Below are 20,186 nucleotides of genomic sequence, written 5' to 3'. Positions count from 1 at the left end.
CTAGGTTTTTACACCTGGCTTTCCCATCTCTGCCCATCCCTTCTGAATCTTTCACCAAACTCTTTTTAATTAATTAATTAATTGGCTTTTCGAGACAGGGTTTCTCTGTATAACACCCTGGCTATCCTGGACTAGCTTTGTAGACCAGGCTAGCCTCAATCTTTTTAATTTTTTGTTTTTGTTTTTAGATTTATCTTTACTATTGTGTGAGTGCAGGTGCCCACAGGGGCCAGAGGCACCCGATCCTTCTGCATCAGGAGTCACAGGCGATTGGGAGGTACTTTACTTGGGTGCTGGAAACCAAACTTGGGGCCTCTGGAAGAGCAGTGCAAGCTCTTAGCCACCTTCATAGCCCACTAGCCAATTTCCTCCATTTGTAGCTCAGACTGGCTTTAAACCTGAAATGCTCCTGTCTCTGCCTCCCAAGTGCTGGGATTACAAAATGCCTACTACCGTCCCTAGCCACACCACTCCCCCCCTTAATATTTATTTATGTGTATGAGTGTTTAGCCTATAATGTATGTGTTGGGGTTGGTCTGGTGCTGTGTATTCAAACGCTAAATGCTGGTCCCCGAGATCTGGTTTCAGTCCAAAGGAGCGCATTCTCAGGTACACCAAGTGATGCTGTGTGAGCCTTGCACCCCAATTTACAGTTGGTTGGTTAATAACAATAGCTACAGGGCAGGGGAGGAGCGGGCTGGGCAGGGGAGGAGCGGGCTGGACTTAGGTTCTTGGCCTTGGGGTCAGCCTGGGGACCAGGAGGAAGCAGAGGAAGCTGGAGATAAGGAAGTTACCATGGGGCTGTGTTGCAGGGGTTTTTTTCCCCTGCCTTATACCCTGAAGGACTTTTCTGGTTTTGCTTTCTTCCTATATTCCATTTTTTTCTTTTTCTTTTTTTTTTTTTTTTTTTTAAGATTTATTTATTATTTATACAGTATTCTGCCCACCACAAGAAGGCACCAGATCTCATTACAGGTGGTTGTGAGCCATCATGTGGTTGCTGGGAATTGAACACAGGCCCTTCGGAAGAACAGACGGTGCTCTTAACCTCTGAGCCATCTCTCCAGCCCCCTATATTCCATTTTTTAAAAGATTGGAAGAAAGACTAATGAGATAAGAAAACTGGAAGTGTCACTAAATTCTATGGTTCTCAAAAAGATCTCAGAGCTGGCGGTGCAGCAAGACAGTTTACTGGTAGAGATGGAAGCTCTTGGGAGCCAAATAGCACCATTGATAAAAGAGGGAAAAAAAAGTGTTCAGACTTGGTGGTAACTAAAAAACAAAAACAAGGGTCTGGAGAGATGGCTCAGTGGTAAAGAGTACTGCCTGCTCTTCCAAAGGACCCGGGTTCAATTCCCAGCACCCACATGGCATCTCACAACTGTCTGTAACTCTTAAGATCTGACATCCTCACACCAAAGCACATAAATTAAAAATTAAATAAAATATAAAAAAAACAAAAACAAACAAAAAAACCAGGAGTTCTCTGCTCTTGCTGCCCCGCCCTGTCCTATGGACCAGGTGTTCAGAGCACCTGTGCATGGAAGGGGGCAGGGAAGAACGGGAAGGCAGACAGGGGAAAAGAGCTTTAGAGACACGTGCTCCACTAGAGGAATTCTCTAGGGCTACACAGACACCATCAGCTTTTCCAGTCTTTGTGAAACATCTCCCTGCTAATGATTATGGTGAAGCTTATGATGAGATGGCATGGCGTCCCGTAGATATGCTAGATTTAAAGCATTTTAAGGAGTCTATTGTATAGTATGGAATGCATTCGTCTTTTGTTATACAACTGGGCTACGCAGCATAGACTTATTCCCCAAGATTGGAAGGGATTGCTGTCAGCTGTGTTAGAAGCTGCTCAACAGTTACAGTGGTTATTGCGGTGGAGAAAAGAAGCCAGGAGAATAGAACAACAAGGGGGAATAAATGTTGCTAAAGATCAACTGCTTGGTGAAGGGTGTTCTGCTGACTTAAGAGAACAAACCCGACCTGAAGATGTAGTAATTGAACAATGTCGTGTTGCGCCTTTAAGAGCTTGGGACATGGTTGAGGAGCCTGGTAAAACAACCACTTCGTTCACTAAGGTATTTCAAGGCCCTGGAGAAGACTTCACAGGATTCTTACAGAGATTGGGTTCAGCTCTAGATAGAGCCATGCCAGACCCTGAGACCAACAGGCATTGACACTGACCATGGCATATGAAAAATCAAATACTTAACGTAAGAGAGCAATTAGACCATTAAAAGCCAAGAAGACCATTAGATAAATGGGTAAGAGAGACAGCGACTATTGGCTCTCAGCAGTATTGAGCCAATATCAAAAGACAAGCCGTAACTAGAAATCTCAGATATCAACACACCAGTGCTTTAACTGTGGTAAATTTGGTCATTTACAAAGAAATTGTAAAGTTAAAAGCTCCAGACCTCAAAATAATAGGCACATTATTTCTGGAGAAAACAGTATTTGTGGAAGAGAACAAGGGAACAATGGTATGCCAAGACTTCTAGAGTATTCTACCTGCTGTGGGAAGGGAAAACATTGGTCTAGGGATTGCCAATCCGAGACATACGAGGTAATCTCTTGCTACTGAGGAGCCAAAGGAAGGGCCTGTTAGCTCGAGCCCGCATAGCAAACAATACCAGCCATCTTTCTTTTGATGACTTAATGCATGCTACCGAAGGAAGCGTGGCTTTGGATCTGGCCTCAGATAAATCTCTTACACTAACACCACAGGTTGCAGGTACAGGTTGAATTGCTTGGAAAGCAAAAAGCACAATTAGTAAAGAGAACACACCTGGTAACAGAGAGCCAGCGTTTCCCACAGTTCCCTTGCCCTACTCCAAGCACTTTCAGTGTTCAGTTCCCATAGCCTCTGGGCAAGCTGGGAAGCCAGAAGGAGCAGAAGGCTATACAGGGTGCAAGTGTTAAAGAGAAAGATCCTGCTTCACGTACTAAGGTTAATCCTGAACAAACTGTGCTGCCAAAGGAACAGCCTCAGCCTGCTTCAAGTAATGTTTAAAAACAGAAACTGGAAAATATGGACGTTTTGGATTATATGTAAACATGTTTTTGTTTTGATCCCAGGTGTGGGATATGGGGGCTGCTCCAGTTTGTCCACAGCTAATAACAGCCTCCTGAGAGGACACGTGATGTTTGCCAGCTGTGAACTACTTCATGTGTGGGCGTGGTCTTTGTCAGTGGGGATAAAAGCCAGCCCCAGAGAACATCTCAGGGATCAGAGAAAGAAGAAGGCTGCTGGTGCTTCCCACTGCTGCTCCTGGTTGCTGCTGATGCAGTTTGACGAGAAGTCAGTGATATCCTGAAACAAAGATTGGACTTGCCCCAAGGAACCCCACAACCCTAAAGAGCAGGAAGCAGCTAAGGAGAACCACCACCCCTCTCCCCACTAACCTTTCTTCCCTACCAGGTGTTGGGATGGTGGGAGGAAAAAGAAGAGATATAAGGAACCCAAAATAAAAATAGTTGGTTAAAAGTACACCAACAGGGCAGTGTGGACCATGAGCACGTGGCCATGAGGGCTGACCTGATGGAACAGAAGCAGCCCAGGCAGGAACAATTATGGCAAGTAACTTGGGGTTTGTAGCTGGGAAATAGCAAAATAGCTTAGAGGGTTGATACCTGCCCAGTTATGGTGCCTTAAAGCTCACTATAAATCTGGCTGGAGAGATGGCTCAGTGGTTAAGAGCACTGGCTGATCTTCCAAAGGTCCTGAGTTCAATTCCCAGCAACCACATGGTGGCTCATAACTATCTATAACAAGATCTGGTGCCCTCTTCTGGCCTGCAGGTGTACATGCAGGCAGAGCACTGTATACATAATAATAGATAAATAAATCTTTTTAAAAAAGGCTTATTATAAATCTGCATCTTTTATTCAGGAATGGAACAGTCTGAAGTCGGGTAGAAAACCCAAATAGTTATTTGCAAGCAAAGAGGGCATATCGAACCTCCTGAAAAACAGTTGTTTATTTTATGTCTGTTATGCATATCACACGTATGCCTGGTGCCTGAGGAGACCAGAAGGAAGCATCAGATCCTGTGGGGAGCGAGCAGGTGAAGTCCTGAGTGGATGTGTGTTGTTGACATGGGCACAACCCTGTCATTCCAGGATTCCAGTGCCTTGGGCTCCTGGAAATGGCAAAAAAACTTGCCTGGGTGAGGCTCAAAAGCAGGACAAAGCCTTCCGTTGGTCCAAGTTTATAAATTATTGTGTATAAATTATTGACCAATGTGTGCAAAAACTAGCAGCTGCAGCCCCCTCCTCCTGGGACTAGCTCACCCCTGCTCTTTCTGCTGCACATAATAAACGTTTCTGAGTTACTGTGCATCACAATGTGCGCAGCACACCTGACCCCAGTGGGTGTCTATAGTTTCCTCAATGTCTGTCATTTCTTCGTTCCCACAGCATCCCAGGCAGGTTTCCAGGACTAAGCTGTGCAGGATAATGAGGCAGGCTCCTTGGCAACTGGAGTTACAAGTGGTTGTGAGCCACTGTGTGGACACTAGGAACTGAACCCACGTCCTCGGGAAGAGCCATCAGTTCTCTTAACTGCTGAGCCATCTCTCCAGCCCTCTTGTTGTTGTTTTGTTTGGGTTTTTTGTTTTGGTTGTTTTTTTTGTTTTTGTTTTGAGACAGTCTCTCTGTGTAGCTTTGGCTGTCCTGGACTTACTCTGTAGACCAGGCTGGCCTCGAATTCACAGAGATCCACCTGCCTCTGCCTCCTGAGTGCTGGGATTAAAGGCATGCACCACCTCACCTCTACATAGGCCTCTTAAATGATGCTCTGTCTGTCCCAGGGTCCTGCTCTTGGCCCTTTGCTTGTTTTGAGAAATGTCACTCATGACCAGATTCTAGCCCAGATTACTCTGCTAAATGGCGGGCCCCTGTATCCAGCTGCGGTCCTTCCCCAGGCTCCAGCCACCACAATCTCTCAGTGTAGCCACACAGCCTCAGCTCTCAACAGCTTTCTTTCCTTCAAATCTCACATCCTCGGTGAATTCTCCAAATTGGCCTTGAGCGGTATTTATTTTCATGTGTTTGTTTATTTAGTGCAGCACCCACGCGTAGCACATGCTAGGCAGACACTGTACCACCAAAGGATACTTCCAGCCCCAAACTGTGTATCTGTAGATGTCATCTCCTCCTCACGAATTCAGTTCACAAATCTCTGCAACGTTTGTCACCCACGGGAATGTCTGAACAAACACACCAGCAGTGTAAAACACAAAGGCTCTCCTGTGCCCACTTCCCATCTCTAACCTTATGTCTGCGTCTGCCCACGGAGTTGCTTTACTAACAACAAGCTAGGCTCCTTTTGGTCTTCATCTTTGTGTGCTGTTGTCCACCTGGGAAGCCTTTTAACATCTAGTTCTGAACTTACCTTTCTTTCTATTTATTTTGTCTTGTTTTGAGGCAGGGTTTCTCTGTGTAGCCCTGGCTGTCCTGGAACTCGGACATCTGCTTGCTTCTGCCTCCCAGAGTGCTAGGATTAAGGGCTTGCAGAACGATGCCCAGCTGGATTTAGCATGCTATGCCTAATAGCCTTGGATCCTCTTGGAAGGAACCCTGACCATTAGCGTCCCTTTCTTTGTGACTAGCACTACCTGGCACATTGCTTTAAGCGTGTGCATATTCTTATTTTTAGTACAGTAACCTTGGCTCCATCAGTGTCTTTAGACTTTTAATTCCTCTAGGGTGGGAATTTTTCTTTGCTTCAACCAGAGGGGAATCAGCCTGAAGAACGGCAGTGTATTCAAGTTAATTCAATAAATATTTGTTAAACAGATGAATTAATGAACGATTTCAAAAGAAACTTGTTGCCATGAGTAAAAATTCCAAGAGAAGAAGAGATGACTTAAGGGTGAAGAGCACTGGCTGCTCTTCCAGAGGAGCAGGTTCGATTCCCAGCACCCACATGGTGGCTCCCAGCCATCCACAACTTCAGTTCCGGGGATCTGATGCTCTCCTCTGGCGACTGGTTAAACAACTATATACATAACACAGAATAATTTTAAAATACACATTTAAATTGGCCATGTCCATTCCTTTCCAATCCCAACTTGATGGAGGGCCAACGCACACCTCCGTAATAACCACAAGTCGGTATGAAGATGAGGCAGGGGCATGGCAAGTTTGAAGCCAACTTGGACTAGGCAAGGAGACCCGGTCTCCAAAGAGAGAGCCTTGGCGGCCGTGTTTGGCTCGGAGCTCACTCACTGGACACTGGACAGACCCGGAAAGAGGGAAGAAGCGCCGCCCTGCGTAGCGCCAACCCCGCACCACGGCGAGCGCCGGCCGCGCCAGGTGACCACCGCGCTGCGGGCCGAGGGGGGGCGGAGCCACTCTTTGGCCCCGCCCCGCCCCGTTCGCGCGCCCGCGGGCGGGCCTCCGGTCACGTGACGGCGGCGCAGGTGAGCACCGCTTCCGGGTCGGGCTTCGGAGTCGCGGCCGGCTCCCGCTTCCACTCGCTCGGGTGCGCGGGAGACTATGGCGTCCTCCTCCGTCCCTGCCGCCACCGCACCCGCGGCAGCTGGAGGCCCCGGCCCGGGATTCGGCTTCGCCTCCAAAACCAAGAAGAAGCATTTCGTGCAGCAGAAAGTGAAGGTGTTCCGGGCCGCCGACCCGCTGGTGGGCGTGTTCCTGTGGGGCGTCGCCCACTCGGTGAGACCGGACCCCGCACCCCGGCCCCAGCCCCTCGCCCTCAGGGTCTTCCGGGCCCCGCGTCCGAAGCTCCTCGCGCTGCCACCTCTTCGCCCACCCCACCCCCCGCCCGGCCTGGCTCCCGGCGCGCCATTCCCGGGTGCCCCTCGGGCTGGCGTCCGGTCGTAGGCTCGTCACCCTCTTCCAGAGTTCCATCTTCTCCACCTGAAATCCAGCTCTGTGCCTTGACTCCTTCCTCCCGGGTCCAGCCCCAGGCTACAGACTATGGCCAGGATCAGGCTCCAGCCTGAGGGACATTAAGGGGGGAGTGGCTCTAAAGGGTTACTGGTGAGGTCTGGGTGCGAGAGTGCGTGAAGCGTGTCGGGGTGCTAATGCCTGGCGAAGGAAGTACTTTGATTTCCTCTCCACCTTGCTTTCTAGCCCCAATCCTTGACTTTCGAGTCTTAGCGCTCCCGGGAGAGCGCTAGCCTTTTTGGGTCTTTTAACCCCGCTTGCCCTTTGCAGAGACACGGCATTACAGAGAGAAGCTACCCAGCTGACGGTGGGGTATGCACTCTCTCAGGTAGCTAACACTTGCCCTTAGTCTTAGCTGTGCCTCCCTGTTGGCTGGAGCGATGGTATTTGGTGTGGAGGGTGAGGAGTTGTTGTAGTCCCAGGGATGCTATTGGTGAACTTTAGAGGCAGGAAAGGGCTTGGAAGGGTGCAGCTGACGCCACGGGTCCAAAGTGTACCTTCTTTCCTGAGGGCATCTTGGTGGAGGCGAAGCTACTGAGGCAGAGCTGGTTTTCTCCTTCCTCAGATCCGGAGTAGGAGGGATGCAGTGGCCTTCAGCATGAAGGGAGATCCTTTTAGTTATCAACTCATTTGAGTTGTGGGCGTGATGGAGTCGGGGAGGTGTAAGGGGGCAAGGGAACGTCGCAGCCTTACTTCGTGATTGAAACATCGCCGGTGGGCTGTGAGTCCCTCAGTGGTAACAGTATCTTTAGTGAGTATTCCAGTTAAGGTGCTTGATGTGGGCTAGACTGCTCGTACCTTCTGGTGACCTACCCCATCCCTGTGGAACACATACAGGGGAGGGGGTTCCTTCGGTAAGAATTGGAGGAATTACCTGTAAGACCTGCCCCGCGCTCTGTAGGGTAAAAAATACTTTAGTTTTCCAGGCTAGCACCCATGTGCCTCAAGTGTGTAGAACAGAGAAATTACGGGAACATATGTCTTAGCCATGATTCAGCCTGCTGAGCAGGTGGTGAGGAGTGGGCAGGAAGCGCTATTGCTGAATTTCAGGCTGCGAATCTCAGTGGCCTTTTTTTCTTTCTTTCTTTCTTTCTTTTTTTTTTTTTTTTTTTATCTGGAGGAATATATTCTGTCCTCCTTTCTCTGAGGACAGGAGCCGTTGCATGTGGGATTCAGGTTAGACCGCAGTCTGTAACCTTTGTCAAACGACAGACAAGACATTCATCTGTTCATGTAATAACCAGTTCGGGGGCCCCCGTGTGCCGGAAGGGTTACCTCTGAAAGGTGCTTGTCCTTGAAGAGCTGGGACCCGGGGGGAAGGACTTAATATAAGCTGGGGATTAGAGTCCTGTGGCAGATGCACTATTGGGGGGGGCCAGGAACCTGTACTAACACCAATGAGAAAGAACGGGCAGGATTCTACCCTGAATTAGTGGGCTGCAAGGACAGAAGAGAGCCTATGCTGCCTGCTTCCTTCCTGTTGATGGAGCCACACTGAGGGAGCAGACATGAGTGATGAGTATATGAACTGCAGCAGTGTTTGCTTTCTCAGAGAAGAGCCATTCTCCCTTGATTTTTTTTTTTTTGCCTTGGCCGGTGGCACCTACTGCAGAGAACTGGGTCAGTGATCTGGGGTGTCCTCTTTGTAAGCAGTTACTCAGTGTAGAGACATTTCATTCTCTGCTGCTGTTGAGCCCCTCAGAGCCCCACTGACTCTCCGCACTTTTAAAGCACCTTTTCTTTTCCCTAAGAAAGCATGTGTGTGACTGTCTTGGGTTTTTTCCTTTCTTTCTTTTAATTTTAATTTAATTTTATTTTTCTAGAATTTCTCACAGCTTTAAAAATAGTCCCAAGTTGCTTGCAAGGCTTGCCAAATATAAAGTGGCTGTTGTGAGCATGAAGTTCTGTGGGGGTGGGAGCGTGAGGAACCGTGTGAGGGTGGCTGACAGCAGTTCTTGGGCAGCAGATGGGGTAGGACACCTCTCTCACTTTGTGCAGTTTATACAGTCAGTCTTGTTGGGGGGGCCTGAGTTGCTCTTTCTTGACTCCTGTCTGCCCCCCTTGTCTTTGGCTCACCAGATCAATGAGCTCAGCCAGGTCCCGCCACCTGTCATGCTGCTGCCAGATGACTTCAAGGCTAGCTCCAAGATCAAGGTCAACAATCACCTGTTCCACAGGTGAGTGCTCTTCACTCTTCCCTCAGAAATCTCGAAAAAAGAACAGCAGGCGACCAGTGAGGTGGCTCAGTGGGTAGGGAGATCACTGCCAAGCCTGAGGAGAAGGCCCACAATGCCTGGAACCCACATGGCAGGAGAAAACTGATGCCCACAGGATGACCTCTGACCTCCAGATGAACCTTGTAGCACACATCTAACCACAAGCACACAAGCTAAGTGCTTAAAGAAAGAAAACAAAACAGGGCCAGGCATGGTGGCCTTTGATGTCAGCACTCAGGAGAAAGAGGCAGGCTCATCTCTGTTAGTCCAGCCAGGGCTGCACAGTGAGACTCTTTATCAAAAATGAAAGAGAACAGCAAATAGTCTTAAAATATTAAATGAGTTGAAAGTTTTAGGTATAGAAGTCAATTTACAAGTTTTATGGCCTAACATCCATTCTGATGCAAAAAATCAGTTTTGTGAAAAAACAAACAAAAAAACCATCTAAGGGCCAGCAAGGTGGCACAGCAGGGAGTGGCTCTTGCTTTCGAGCCTGACAGCCTGAATTCAATCTCTAGGACGCACATGGCTGGGGGAGAACCAGTTCCTGCAAGATGTCTTCTGACCTCCATGCATATGCCTTGGAATACACAGACACACGCACAGACACAGCACACACATACAATAAGATACACACAACATACATACAACCCTTCCCACAAATACACATAGACACAAACATACACACCCTATACACTGAACACAATACACATACAACCCCCCGCAAACACACATACACAACACACACACAACATACACATACACAATACACACTGGCACAACACATAGACATAACACACATAACATACAAACACACGCATGCCCCATACACACATAATAAACAGCAGGATGTGGTGGCACGTACCTTTAATCCCAGCACTTGGGAGGCAGAGGCAGGTGGATGTCTATTCTGAGTTCCAGGCCAGCCTGGTCTACATATCTAACTACAGGGCAGCCAGAACTACATAAAGAGGCCATGTCTCAAAAATAAACAATAAATAAATTAACTAAAATTTTAAATATTTCCAAAGTTATTACATTCTTATATATATATGCCTGCTATTTTTCTTCTAGTCTGTTCAATAAATACATTTAGAAGCTTTGTCATTAGTTTTTTTTCTTAAGATGTATTTATTATGTATACAGTGTTCTGCTTGCATATACTCCTGCATACCAGAAGAGGGCACCAGATTTCATTATAGATGGTTATGAGCCATCATGTGGTTGCTGGGAATTGAACTAAGGACCTTTGGAAAAGTAGCCAGTGCTCTTAACCTCTGAGCCACCTCTCCTGTCCTGTCATTAGCTTTTGATAGGGATTCTGTGACAAAAGTAATTGAACCTCTAGTCCCCCTTTAGTAAAAATATCAGTAAATACTGTCAATTTTTATACTTGTTTGGTTGGTTGTTTATTGTGTATCTCTGGCTGTCCTAGAACTTACTCTGTAGACCAGGCTGGCCTTGAACTCAGAGATCTGCCTTCCAGTCCTGGAGTTAAAGGAGTGTGCAACCACCACCACCTGGCAGTCTTAGGAATATTTCTGCTGGGCTTGAGATTTAAGAAATGCTATTGTGGGCTAGAGAGGTGGCTCAGAGGTTAAGAGCACCACCTGCTCTTCCAAAGGCCCTGAGTTCAATTCCTAGCAACCACATGGTGGTTTTCAACCACCTGTAATGAGATCTGGTGCCTTCTTGTGGTGGTGGGCAGGCACACATATGGGCAGAATACTGTATAAATAATAAATAAATCTTTAAAAAAGAAAGAAAGAAAGAAAGAAATGCCATTGCTTGGATGTGGAGTAAGCCCCTTCCTTCCTTACATCATTTACCAGTCAGGTGACTTAGGCAGGTCACTTGCTCACTCTGAGACTGTTGCCCTTTCTATAAAATGGTAACAATATATTTATTTATTTATTTATTTGTTTTTGTTTGTTTTTTTTTTTTTTTCCTTTTTTTCTTTCTTTTTTTTTTTTGGTTTTTCGAGACAGGGTTTCTCTGTGTAGTATTGACTGTCCTCGACTCACTTTGTAGACCAGGCTGGCCTCGAACTCAGAGATCTACCTACCTCTGCCTCCCAAGTGCTGGGATTAAAGGCGTGCCACCACCTGGCTAACTATCCTTTTTAAGGTGGTAAAAGAGTTGAGGCAGGAACATCAGGATTCAAGGCCAGCTCTGCTGCATAACATTTCGAGGCTAACCCTGGGCTGAATAAGACCCTGTCTCAAAAACCTCAAACAACAACAAATAAAGTTGGGGCTGAAGAGATGGCTCAGTATTGAAGAGCATTTGTACAGCAAGCATTGAGACTTTGTCTCCAGTAGACATATAAAAGCTAGGCATGGTTGTGTGTGTCTGTAATTCCAGCTCTGGAGCAGGCAGAGGCAGTGGATTCTGGGAACTTGCTGGCCAGTCAGCTCAGCAGAAACAGTAGGCTTTGGGTTTAGTCTCAAAAGCAATAAGGTAGGGGCAATAAAGGAAGACACTAGGCATCCTCCTGTGGCCTCCATATTTGAGCACACAAGTGTGTGCACCACACATGTCATACCATACATGTACACACTTGAGCACACACTGCACCCAAATAAAGGCAGTAAGTAAGTACTTCGCAGGGTTTGTGAGAATTAGACCAGGAAGGCATGCAAGACTACTCTATAACAGACCTGCCTCCTAGAGTGACACTGGTTTCCTGTATTTCAGGGAGAATCTTCCCAGTCATTTCAAGTTTAAGGAATATTGTCCCCAGGTCTTCAGGAACCTCCGCGATCGATTTGGCATCGACGATCAGGATTACTTGGTGAGAGTCTATTGTGGGGTGTGGGTAGTTCAACTAGAAAGTCTGTCGGACAGTTATGTTTAGAGAACTGAGAGCCTTGGTTAATGCCGGGTGTGGGCGTGGGTGTGGGGATTTGAAAATGGGCATCTTTGAAAATGTAATGAAATTAATCAAGCTATATGTACATTAAGAGTTAACAAAAAAAAGTTTACATTCCCTTTTGTTCAGTCATATGTGTGGTAATCATATTAAATTAGGAACCCCTGTTAAATACACCGCCCCCCCCCCCGGTTTATTATATTTTATTTATTTGCTGTGGGTGTTGATGACTTAGTGGATATTGCATGTGAGGGAGTCACAGGAAACCTTTCTGGACTTGGTTCTTTTCTTCTACCACGTGGGTCCCAGAGATTTAATTCTGGTCTTCAGTCTTAGGGGCACTGTTCTCACTGAACCATCCCAACTGTCTGTATTGCAGTCGTTTTGCCATCAACCTCATATCTCTATATAAGACCGCAAGGAAAAGCTCTCCTAGCCTGTTCTTTGCCTCCAGGTGTCCCTTACTCGAAGCCCCCCAAGTGAAAGTGAAGGCAGTGATGGTCGCTTCCTTATCTCCTATGATCGAACTCTAGTCATCAAAGAAGTGTCCAGCGAAGACATTGCTGACATGCATAGCAACCTCTCCAACTACCACCAGGTCAGGCCCCTGCAGCTCTCCTTCTCTCCGCCCCGTCATGTGCAGTTCAGCGCCAGCGCGCACACAGGCCTCCTGTTCTGTTTCCATAAGCTGTGTCTCCCCAGAGCACTGTATATCTTCTTTTTGAAAACTTAAAGATATAGCCGGGCGCAGTGGCACACACCTGAAGAGGCAGGAGGATTTTTGTGAGTTCAAGGTTAGCTTGGTCTACAAAGCAAGTTTAGGGCAGCCAAGGCTGTGGCGAAAAAAAACCAAAACCAAACAAACAAACAAAAGTTGCAGGAACAGCAAAAAAAGGGCCTCTGCATGCCTGCTCATGTTTGGCTTAACAGGGGCTGTGACGTGTCTCTTCCCATTGGCACCCCTCATCTAAAGCCACAGCTTCTCTGTTTATTCTGTGTGCATGAGCATGGCCGTCAGAGAACATCTTTCTGGAATTGGTCATCCTTTCACCACGTGGGTCCCAGGGATCAAACTCAGGCTGTCACCCTTGGTGGCAAATGCGTATACCCACTGAACCATCTAGAAATTGACGTTATTTTAAAACTTATTATTACTCTCTGTTTATTGGTGTTTTGCCTGCGCACCGTATGTGTGCTGGGTGCCTTCAGAGGCCTGAAGAAGCATCAGATCCCCTGGAACTGTTGTTAGAGATGGTTGTGATCTGCCTTGGATGTGCTGGGGATCAACCCATGCCCTCTCCAGAGAACCCAGTGCTCTAGACCCTGATTTTTTTTTTTTATTAAATTTTTTATTTTAAGCTGGGCGCAGTGGTACATGCCTGTAATCACAACACTCGAGAGGCAGAGGCAGGCGGATAACTGGTCTACCCAGTAAGTTCCAGGACAGCCAAGGCTACACAGAGAAACCCTGTCTCGATAAGCAATGTATATGTGTGTGTAGTTACATGTGTTTGCTTATGGTAGAGGGGGTGGATGCATACACCTGTGCTCATGGAGATGGGGTGTAGCTCAGGGAGTTGGTTTTCTCTTTCATCATCTGAGGCTCTGGTGAGTGAGCTCAAGCTGGCAGGCTTGGAGACAAGTGCTTGTAGCTGCAGAGCCAGTTGTCAGCCCCGAAGCTAGTTTCGCGTAGTAGAAGTAGAGGTTAATCATTGGGCACGGCGCAGAGAGAGTTGTAGGCAAAGGGAAGTAGTGGGTTTTTGTTTGTTTGTTTTTTTTAGATTTATTTATTATGTATGCAGCCTTCTGCCTGAATATACACCTGCAGGCCAGAAGAGGGCCTGCATTACATTACAGATGGCTGTGAGCCACCATGTGGTTGCTAGGAATTGAACTTAGGACCTTTGGAAGAGCAGTCAGTGCTCTTAACCTCTGAGCCATCTCTCCAGCCCAGAAGTAGTGGTTTTTAAAAGCAAGGAACCATGAAGGTGTTTGGTACTAGGAAATGGCAGAAGTCCTAGCGTAGCTACATGTGTGGTAGTAGGGGAACTAAGGCAGAGCCATATAAAGAAAGGACCTACAGGCTGCAGGAAACCCCAGATTTATCCTGAAGATAGTTTCAAGAACCCCAGCATACTATTTAGAAAGAAGGTCAGAGCATGTATCTCACACCTAGCATGTGTGAGACCCTAAGCTCTGTCATGGGCACCATAAGCAAAAGAAGACAAAAAGGTCTAGGGATAACCAGCTGACAGCGAATAGAGAATGGATGGAAGAGGTTGCACATGAGGACAGAGAGGCCTGAGTTAACTTTAATAGTGTAGGTGAGAATAAGGGGCATCTGGATGAGCAGTGTGAGGTGGACATGCAGCCCGGGAAGACACTGGTAGTGAAGGCAAAGGAGCCGGTTTCTAGAGGAAGATAGTGCAGATTTGGACATTGCTTCTGCGGTGCATGCGATGACTGGGGTGTTTGTGGGCAGAGAATTCAAGAAAGAATAGACTCAGAGAGCCATTTTAGAAATTGTATGTTGGGCTGGAGAGATGGCTCAGCAGTTAAAAGCACTGACTGCTCTTCCAAAGGACCCAGGTTCAAATCCCAGCACCCATATGGCTGTAACTCCAAGATCTGACACTCTCACACAGACATACATGCAGACAAAACACCAATGCACATAAAATTTAAAAACAAAACCAAGAAATTGTATGTCAATAAGTGCTCACTAGAACCATTTGTTGCCACTTAGAATCACTAAGGAAGACTGTAGAGACATCCGCAAATAAATAGAAACAAAATCTTTCTTAAAAATACAAGTTTTAAGCAGGGTGTGGTGGCCATACCTTTAATCCCAGCACTCAGGAGGCCGAGGCAGGTGGACCTCTGTGATTTCGAGGCCAGCCTGGTCTACAGAGTGAGTTCCAGGACAGCCAAGGCTACACAGAGAAACCCTGCCTTGGAAAACCTAAAAAAAATTTTTTTAATTAAAAAATGTGTGTGTGGGTGTTTTGCCTGCACAGAGACATGTACCACTCCTGTGCCTGGTTCTCTTGAAGGCCAGAAGATAACAGACACTTGTGAGTGCTGGGTTGGTGCTGGGAATAGAACCTGAGTCCTCTGGAAGAACAGCCAGTACTCCTAACCACTCAGCCATCTCTCTAGCTCTTTGTTGACTACTTTTCTAAGGTTATCTTTGGAGAAAAGTAGGCAGAGAGAGGTTTTGTTTAAGATGGGGGATGTCTCATGTAGCCCTGGATGGCTTTGGACTCACTATGTAGCTGAAGACAACCTTGGACCTCAGATCCTATGACTTCTGCCTCCTGGGATTGCCAGCTGGGCCATATCCCCAGCCCAAAAAAGGGTCTCCGTACGGCCTTGAACTTATGCCTCTCCTCATCGGCCCCTCACCCCCAGTGCTGGAATTACAGACAAGCATCATCATATCCAGATGAGGAATTCAGACTGTGGGCAGGGAATGTAGCTTACCTGGTAGAGTGTTTGCCTTTATGCATTAAAACCAGCAACATAGAGACAAGCAGCACCACGTGCCTGCAATCCCACACCCAGGACAGGACAAGCATGGCGCCACATGCCTGCAGTCCCACACTCAAGGCAGGAAGCCCAGAGGTTCAGAAGCTCAAGGTCAGCATTGGCTACATAGTGAGTTTAAAAGCAGCCTGGCCTACTTGAGATCCTGTGACAAAAAGAATATAAAAGAATTCAAATTGTGAGCCAGGTTCCTGTCATGCCAGCACTTAGAGGATGGAGTAAGGGGGACCAAGTGTTTATTTGATTTATTTTTAATAATTTAACAATTATTAATATTTTACTGCTATATCTGTTGGGGGCTGTTTTGCCTGCATGTATGTCTGTGCACCATATGCATGCCTGCTGCCTGAAAAGGTCAGAAAAGACCTTCCAGCTTCCTGGAACTGGAGTCATATGTGCTTGTGAGCCACCATACGGGTGCTGGGAATTGAACCCAGGTTCTCTGAAGGAGCCATCTCTCTGCTCCAAGAGTTTATAGTAAGCTTTATTTGAGGCCAGCCTGGTGACATCTGACTCCAACTCAGAAAACAAAACAAAAATGGGCTAGAGAGGACTCAGTGGTGATCACTTCCTGTTCGTCTGAGGACCTGAGTCTGAGACATGTCAAATGGGTCACAGCTGCCTGTAACCCTAGTTCCGAGGGATCCTCTCCTGGCCTCCTGGGCACTCACGCAGACACATAGAGACTTTCAAACACAAGTCTTTGCCGGATGTGGTAGCACACACCTTTAATCCCAACACTTGGCCAACCTGGTCTACAGAGTGAGTTTCAAGACATCCAGGACTGCACAGTGAAAATTTGTCTCAAACAAAATAAAAAAGCCAGAACAAATCAAATTCATTGCAGATCTCCTTGTAGACATTTATAGCGCAGGAACCTAGCCCACCAAGAAGCACTGGTTTAGATTAAATCATTTCATTGATAAGTAAATCTTAAATGTAGCCCTGCTTCTGTGACTATTTACACAGAGCCCAAACAAGAATATGCCTCCGTTCCTTGAGAAATTATCAAAGTAGCCAGGGAAATGGCTCATTCTTAAAGTCAACACTTAGAAAGTAGAGCAGGAAGATGAGTTCAAGACCAACCCCTGCCATGTGAGACTCAAACAACAAAGAAATGAAAATGCAGAAACAAGAATCAGTACTTTAACATTAAGAGGTAATTGCAGGGGCTGGAGAGATGGCTTGGAGGTTAAGAGCACTGACTGCTCTTCTGGAGGTCCTGAGTTCAATTCCCAGCAACCACATGGTGGCTCACAACTATCTATAATAAGATATAATGATCTCTTTTGGCCTGCAGGCAAAATATTGTATAATAAATAAATAAATCTTTAAAAAAAAAAAAAAAAGGTAAGGCAGTGCTTGGATTCCTGTCCCTCGGCTGTCAATGCATCTCCCACCCTGCCTTTCTTATCCCTTCCTTGTTTTCTTCCCCAGTACATAGTGAAGTGTCATGGCAACACACTCCTGCCCCAGTTTCTGGGCATGTACAGAGTCAGCGTAGAAAATGAAGACAGCTACATGCTTGTGATGCGCAACATGTTCAGTCATCGCCTTCCTGTGCATAGGAAGTACGACCTCAAGGTGAGAAGGAGATAACCTGGGCTAAAGGGAAGGCTGCTCATGGCCTGAGACTGGGGAGGGCTTGGTTGGGCTGTGACAGGCGGGGTACGCATTTGACTGTTCACCTCAGGATCCGGGCTTCCAGTGGCTCCTGTAGTCCTTTCTTCTGACCAAGTCTGCTCTCTCCATAGGGCTCTCTAGTGTCCCGGGAAGCCAGCGACAAGGAAAAGGTAATATTCCTGTGAGGGGTAGGGGGGAATGAAAGGGGTCTCCTTGGGAGTGACCTGGGGGCGTAGCAGGGCCGGCTGTGTTGATACTAGCCTGGGTTACTCCATATTGAAGGTTTGGAATTGGTGGCAACGCCAGACTTGAAAAGCAAAATGCTCCTTTCCCACACCTCATTCTGGGCTCATGTGTCCAAGTCGCTGTTTTTACTGAGGGAGGAGGAAGAAAAGTCAGTGTGGAGGGTATTGACTGCGGTCCATAGCAGACAGCGGTGGGTGTGATGTAGGCTCAGACTGCGCTGTCTTTGAAGCCTCTGAGGTAGAGAGCCCTGATGGCGCAGGATCCCTCTGCTAGGGGATGCACTCCCAAGACATTCTCTCTCCTATGCTAGGTTAAGGAGCTGCCCACTCTGAAGGACATGGACTTCCTGAACAAGAACCAGAAAGTCTACATTGGTGAAGAGGAGAAGAAGGTGTTTCTGGAGAAGCTGAAGCGAGATGTAGAGGTGGGTGGGGCTGGGGGAGGGGAGGGAGGAAGTGCGGCTTGTCCTCCAGTGCTCCGCCTTTAAGTCCTCTTCCACCCATAGCAGGCGGCCCTTCTTGCATTTGGGGTGTTTTGTTTTGTTTTTGTTTTTTTGGTTTTCTAAATGCAGGGTTGAGGATGAAATAGGAGAAACCCTTTGGCCGGTTGATGGGGTGGGGGTGGGTGGGTCAAAGGGTACCCCTCTTAGATGCCAGGACTCAGGCTCTTGCGCAGTGGCATGCTGTGACCTCAGTGTCTGCACCCCTTTCCTGGGTGGGGCCTGGAGTGGTGGGAGATGGGGATTTCTGATGTGTCCGTGGGTCTCAGTTTCTAGTGCAGCTGAAGATAATGGACTACAGTCTTTTGCTGGGCATCCACGACATCATCCGCGGCTCTGAACCCGAGGAAGAGGGGCCCGTGCGGGAGGACGAGTCCGAGTGGGATGGGGACTGTAACCTGGCTGGCCCTCCTGCCCTGGTGGGCTCCTACGGCACCTCCCCCGAGGGCATTGGAGGCTACATTCACTCCCACCGGCCCCTGGGCCCAGGAGAGTTTGAGTCCTTCATCGATGTCTATGCCATCCGGAGTGCCGAGGGTGAGAGAGAACCTGTGAATATAAGGGGGTGGTGGAGATCTTGGGGGACAGAGACCAGGGTGGTGGATGGAGGAGCTGCTTAGCTTTTCACAGTGAAACTGGCTCCGGGGGAACAGGAACTGGGAGTGTGTGTGCCCTCTCCTCATTGCTGTCTCTCCCCAGGGGCCCCCCAGAAGGAGGTGTATTTCATGGGCCTCATTGACATTCTCACACAGTACGATGCCAAGAAGAAAGCAGCTCATGCAGCCAAAACCGTCAAGCACGGGGTGAGAGTCCCCCAAAGCCATTCCTTCTGGGCTTGACTCTTGTCTGGAAGAAGTCTCTGGGGTCAGAGCAGTGGGGGTGGGGGGTGGAGGGAGGCTGAGGATGCTGAGGAGGGAGGTGAGCCTGACACGCTGCTCCATGCTTCTCACAGGCAGGAGCAGAGATCTCCACTGTCCATCCCGAACAGTATGCCAAGCGGTTCCTGGATTTTATTGCCAACATCTTTGCCTAAGAGGGGGCCTGACTCCGCGGTGATTGCTGCTTTATGTTGAAGGTGGCGGGTTCTGAGAGGCTTAGGGGAGCTGGATTTGGCCTCTATTTCTCTTTGCTAAATTCAGGCTGCAGGCTCCTTCCATCCAAATAACTTCATCTTGGTGGATAGGCTTTTCCTGCCCCAGAAATACGCTCTCCTTTCTCCCCTTGTCCGTTTCCCTTGCCTCCCATAAGCCCTCTGGCTTCATTAGAGTGTTATTGTTGACTCTCCTAAGTGCCTTGATCTTTGAAAATATCTTGTTTCTATGAACTAGGAGAAGCTGGGGGTAGGGGTTGTTTGCCATCCTCGAGACCTGACTGGACAGTGGACATGGCTCAAGCAACTGCCCTGGATGCACTTTGCTGTGTGGAGGGAACTGAGTGACTGGATTTTGCTGGTGCCTGTATAGGGCTCTTTGTGGCGTGCTTCCTTCCTGGTAGGCCCTGGAGAGGAGGGCTTTCAGGAAACTCCAGATGTGGGTGCAGGCATTCCCACATGGACGATCTGGCGGGGGTGAGGTAGAGCATGGTCAGCAGCCTGGTGCCTCACAGAGGTGGGACCTAAGCGGACTTTTGTGACTATGCAGAGAATGGAGAAGGTTCCTGCATTGACGACTCTCCGTTCTCTTCCTCCACCCCACCCCACTTTCACTCTACCCATGAATACTTGTGGATGCAGGAGCCCAGAGCCCAGAGGGGGCCAGCATAGGTGCAGGTGTGAGGCTTTCCAGAACCCTTCACCTTTGCTGGAGACGGGGCAGAGCAGTGGAGGCTGCAAGGGCAGTGGGAGGGCAGGTTCACTCCCTGTGTGAGGTTCCCTTCCTGTCTAGTTCCTCCCAAAGTTCCTTCCTACAGAAGGGAATAGCTCTGCCTGGGTCAGTTTCCATAATTTCAAGAGCACAGCAATCGTGAGTGTGGGAACCTCCCCATCCCCTGGACATATATGCACAGCACACTTCCTACTCCTTCTCAAACCCTTTTCTAGTTGGATTTATTATTCTGTTCCCTTCTGTCCCCCTTAAACTGCTCATGTGTCTCCCAGGGGACAGATGGCCTTCCTTGTCATCTTCACTTTCCACCCCCAGAGAGGAGTCAGAGCCATAACTCAATCACCCAGTCCCCTCCAAAGATAGATGAAGTAGTGCATGAGACCCTCAGAATGCAGAGGAGCTGCTAGGCATGGTAGCTAGGAGGTGAGTCAGAGTCAGAGTTC

The 20,186-nt window shown here is 48.0% G+C and overlaps 1 protein-coding gene across 1 annotated transcript; it reads left to right on the top strand.

Moving 5' to 3' along the window:
- The first annotated feature begins 6,427 nt into the window (after positions 1-6,427).
- On the top strand, positions 6,428-19,659 carry Pip4k2c (phosphatidylinositol-5-phosphate 4-kinase type 2 gamma). The gene is made up of 10 exons (XM_051170221.1): positions 6,428-6,684; positions 8,998-9,095; positions 11,832-11,928; positions 12,461-12,604; positions 16,990-17,136; positions 17,307-17,345; positions 17,732-17,845; positions 18,190-18,457; positions 18,620-18,723; positions 18,873-19,659. Exons 1-10 carry the CDS (start codon positions 6,511-6,513, stop codon positions 18,951-18,953), a joined length of 1,266 nt encoding a protein of 421 aa, XP_051026178.1. The 5' UTR covers positions 6,428-6,510; the 3' UTR covers positions 18,954-19,659.
- Positions 19,660-20,186: the final 527 nt, after the last annotated feature.

The sequence above is a fragment of the Acomys russatus genome, chromosome 28, assembly GCF_903995435.1.
Source record: "Acomys russatus chromosome 28, mAcoRus1.1, whole genome shotgun sequence".
In the NCBI taxonomy this organism is placed as follows: domain Eukaryota; kingdom Metazoa; phylum Chordata; class Mammalia; order Rodentia; family Muridae; genus Acomys; species Acomys russatus.
Note: the sequence above shows the minus strand (reverse complement) of the source record. Positions and strands in the feature narration are given on the sequence as shown.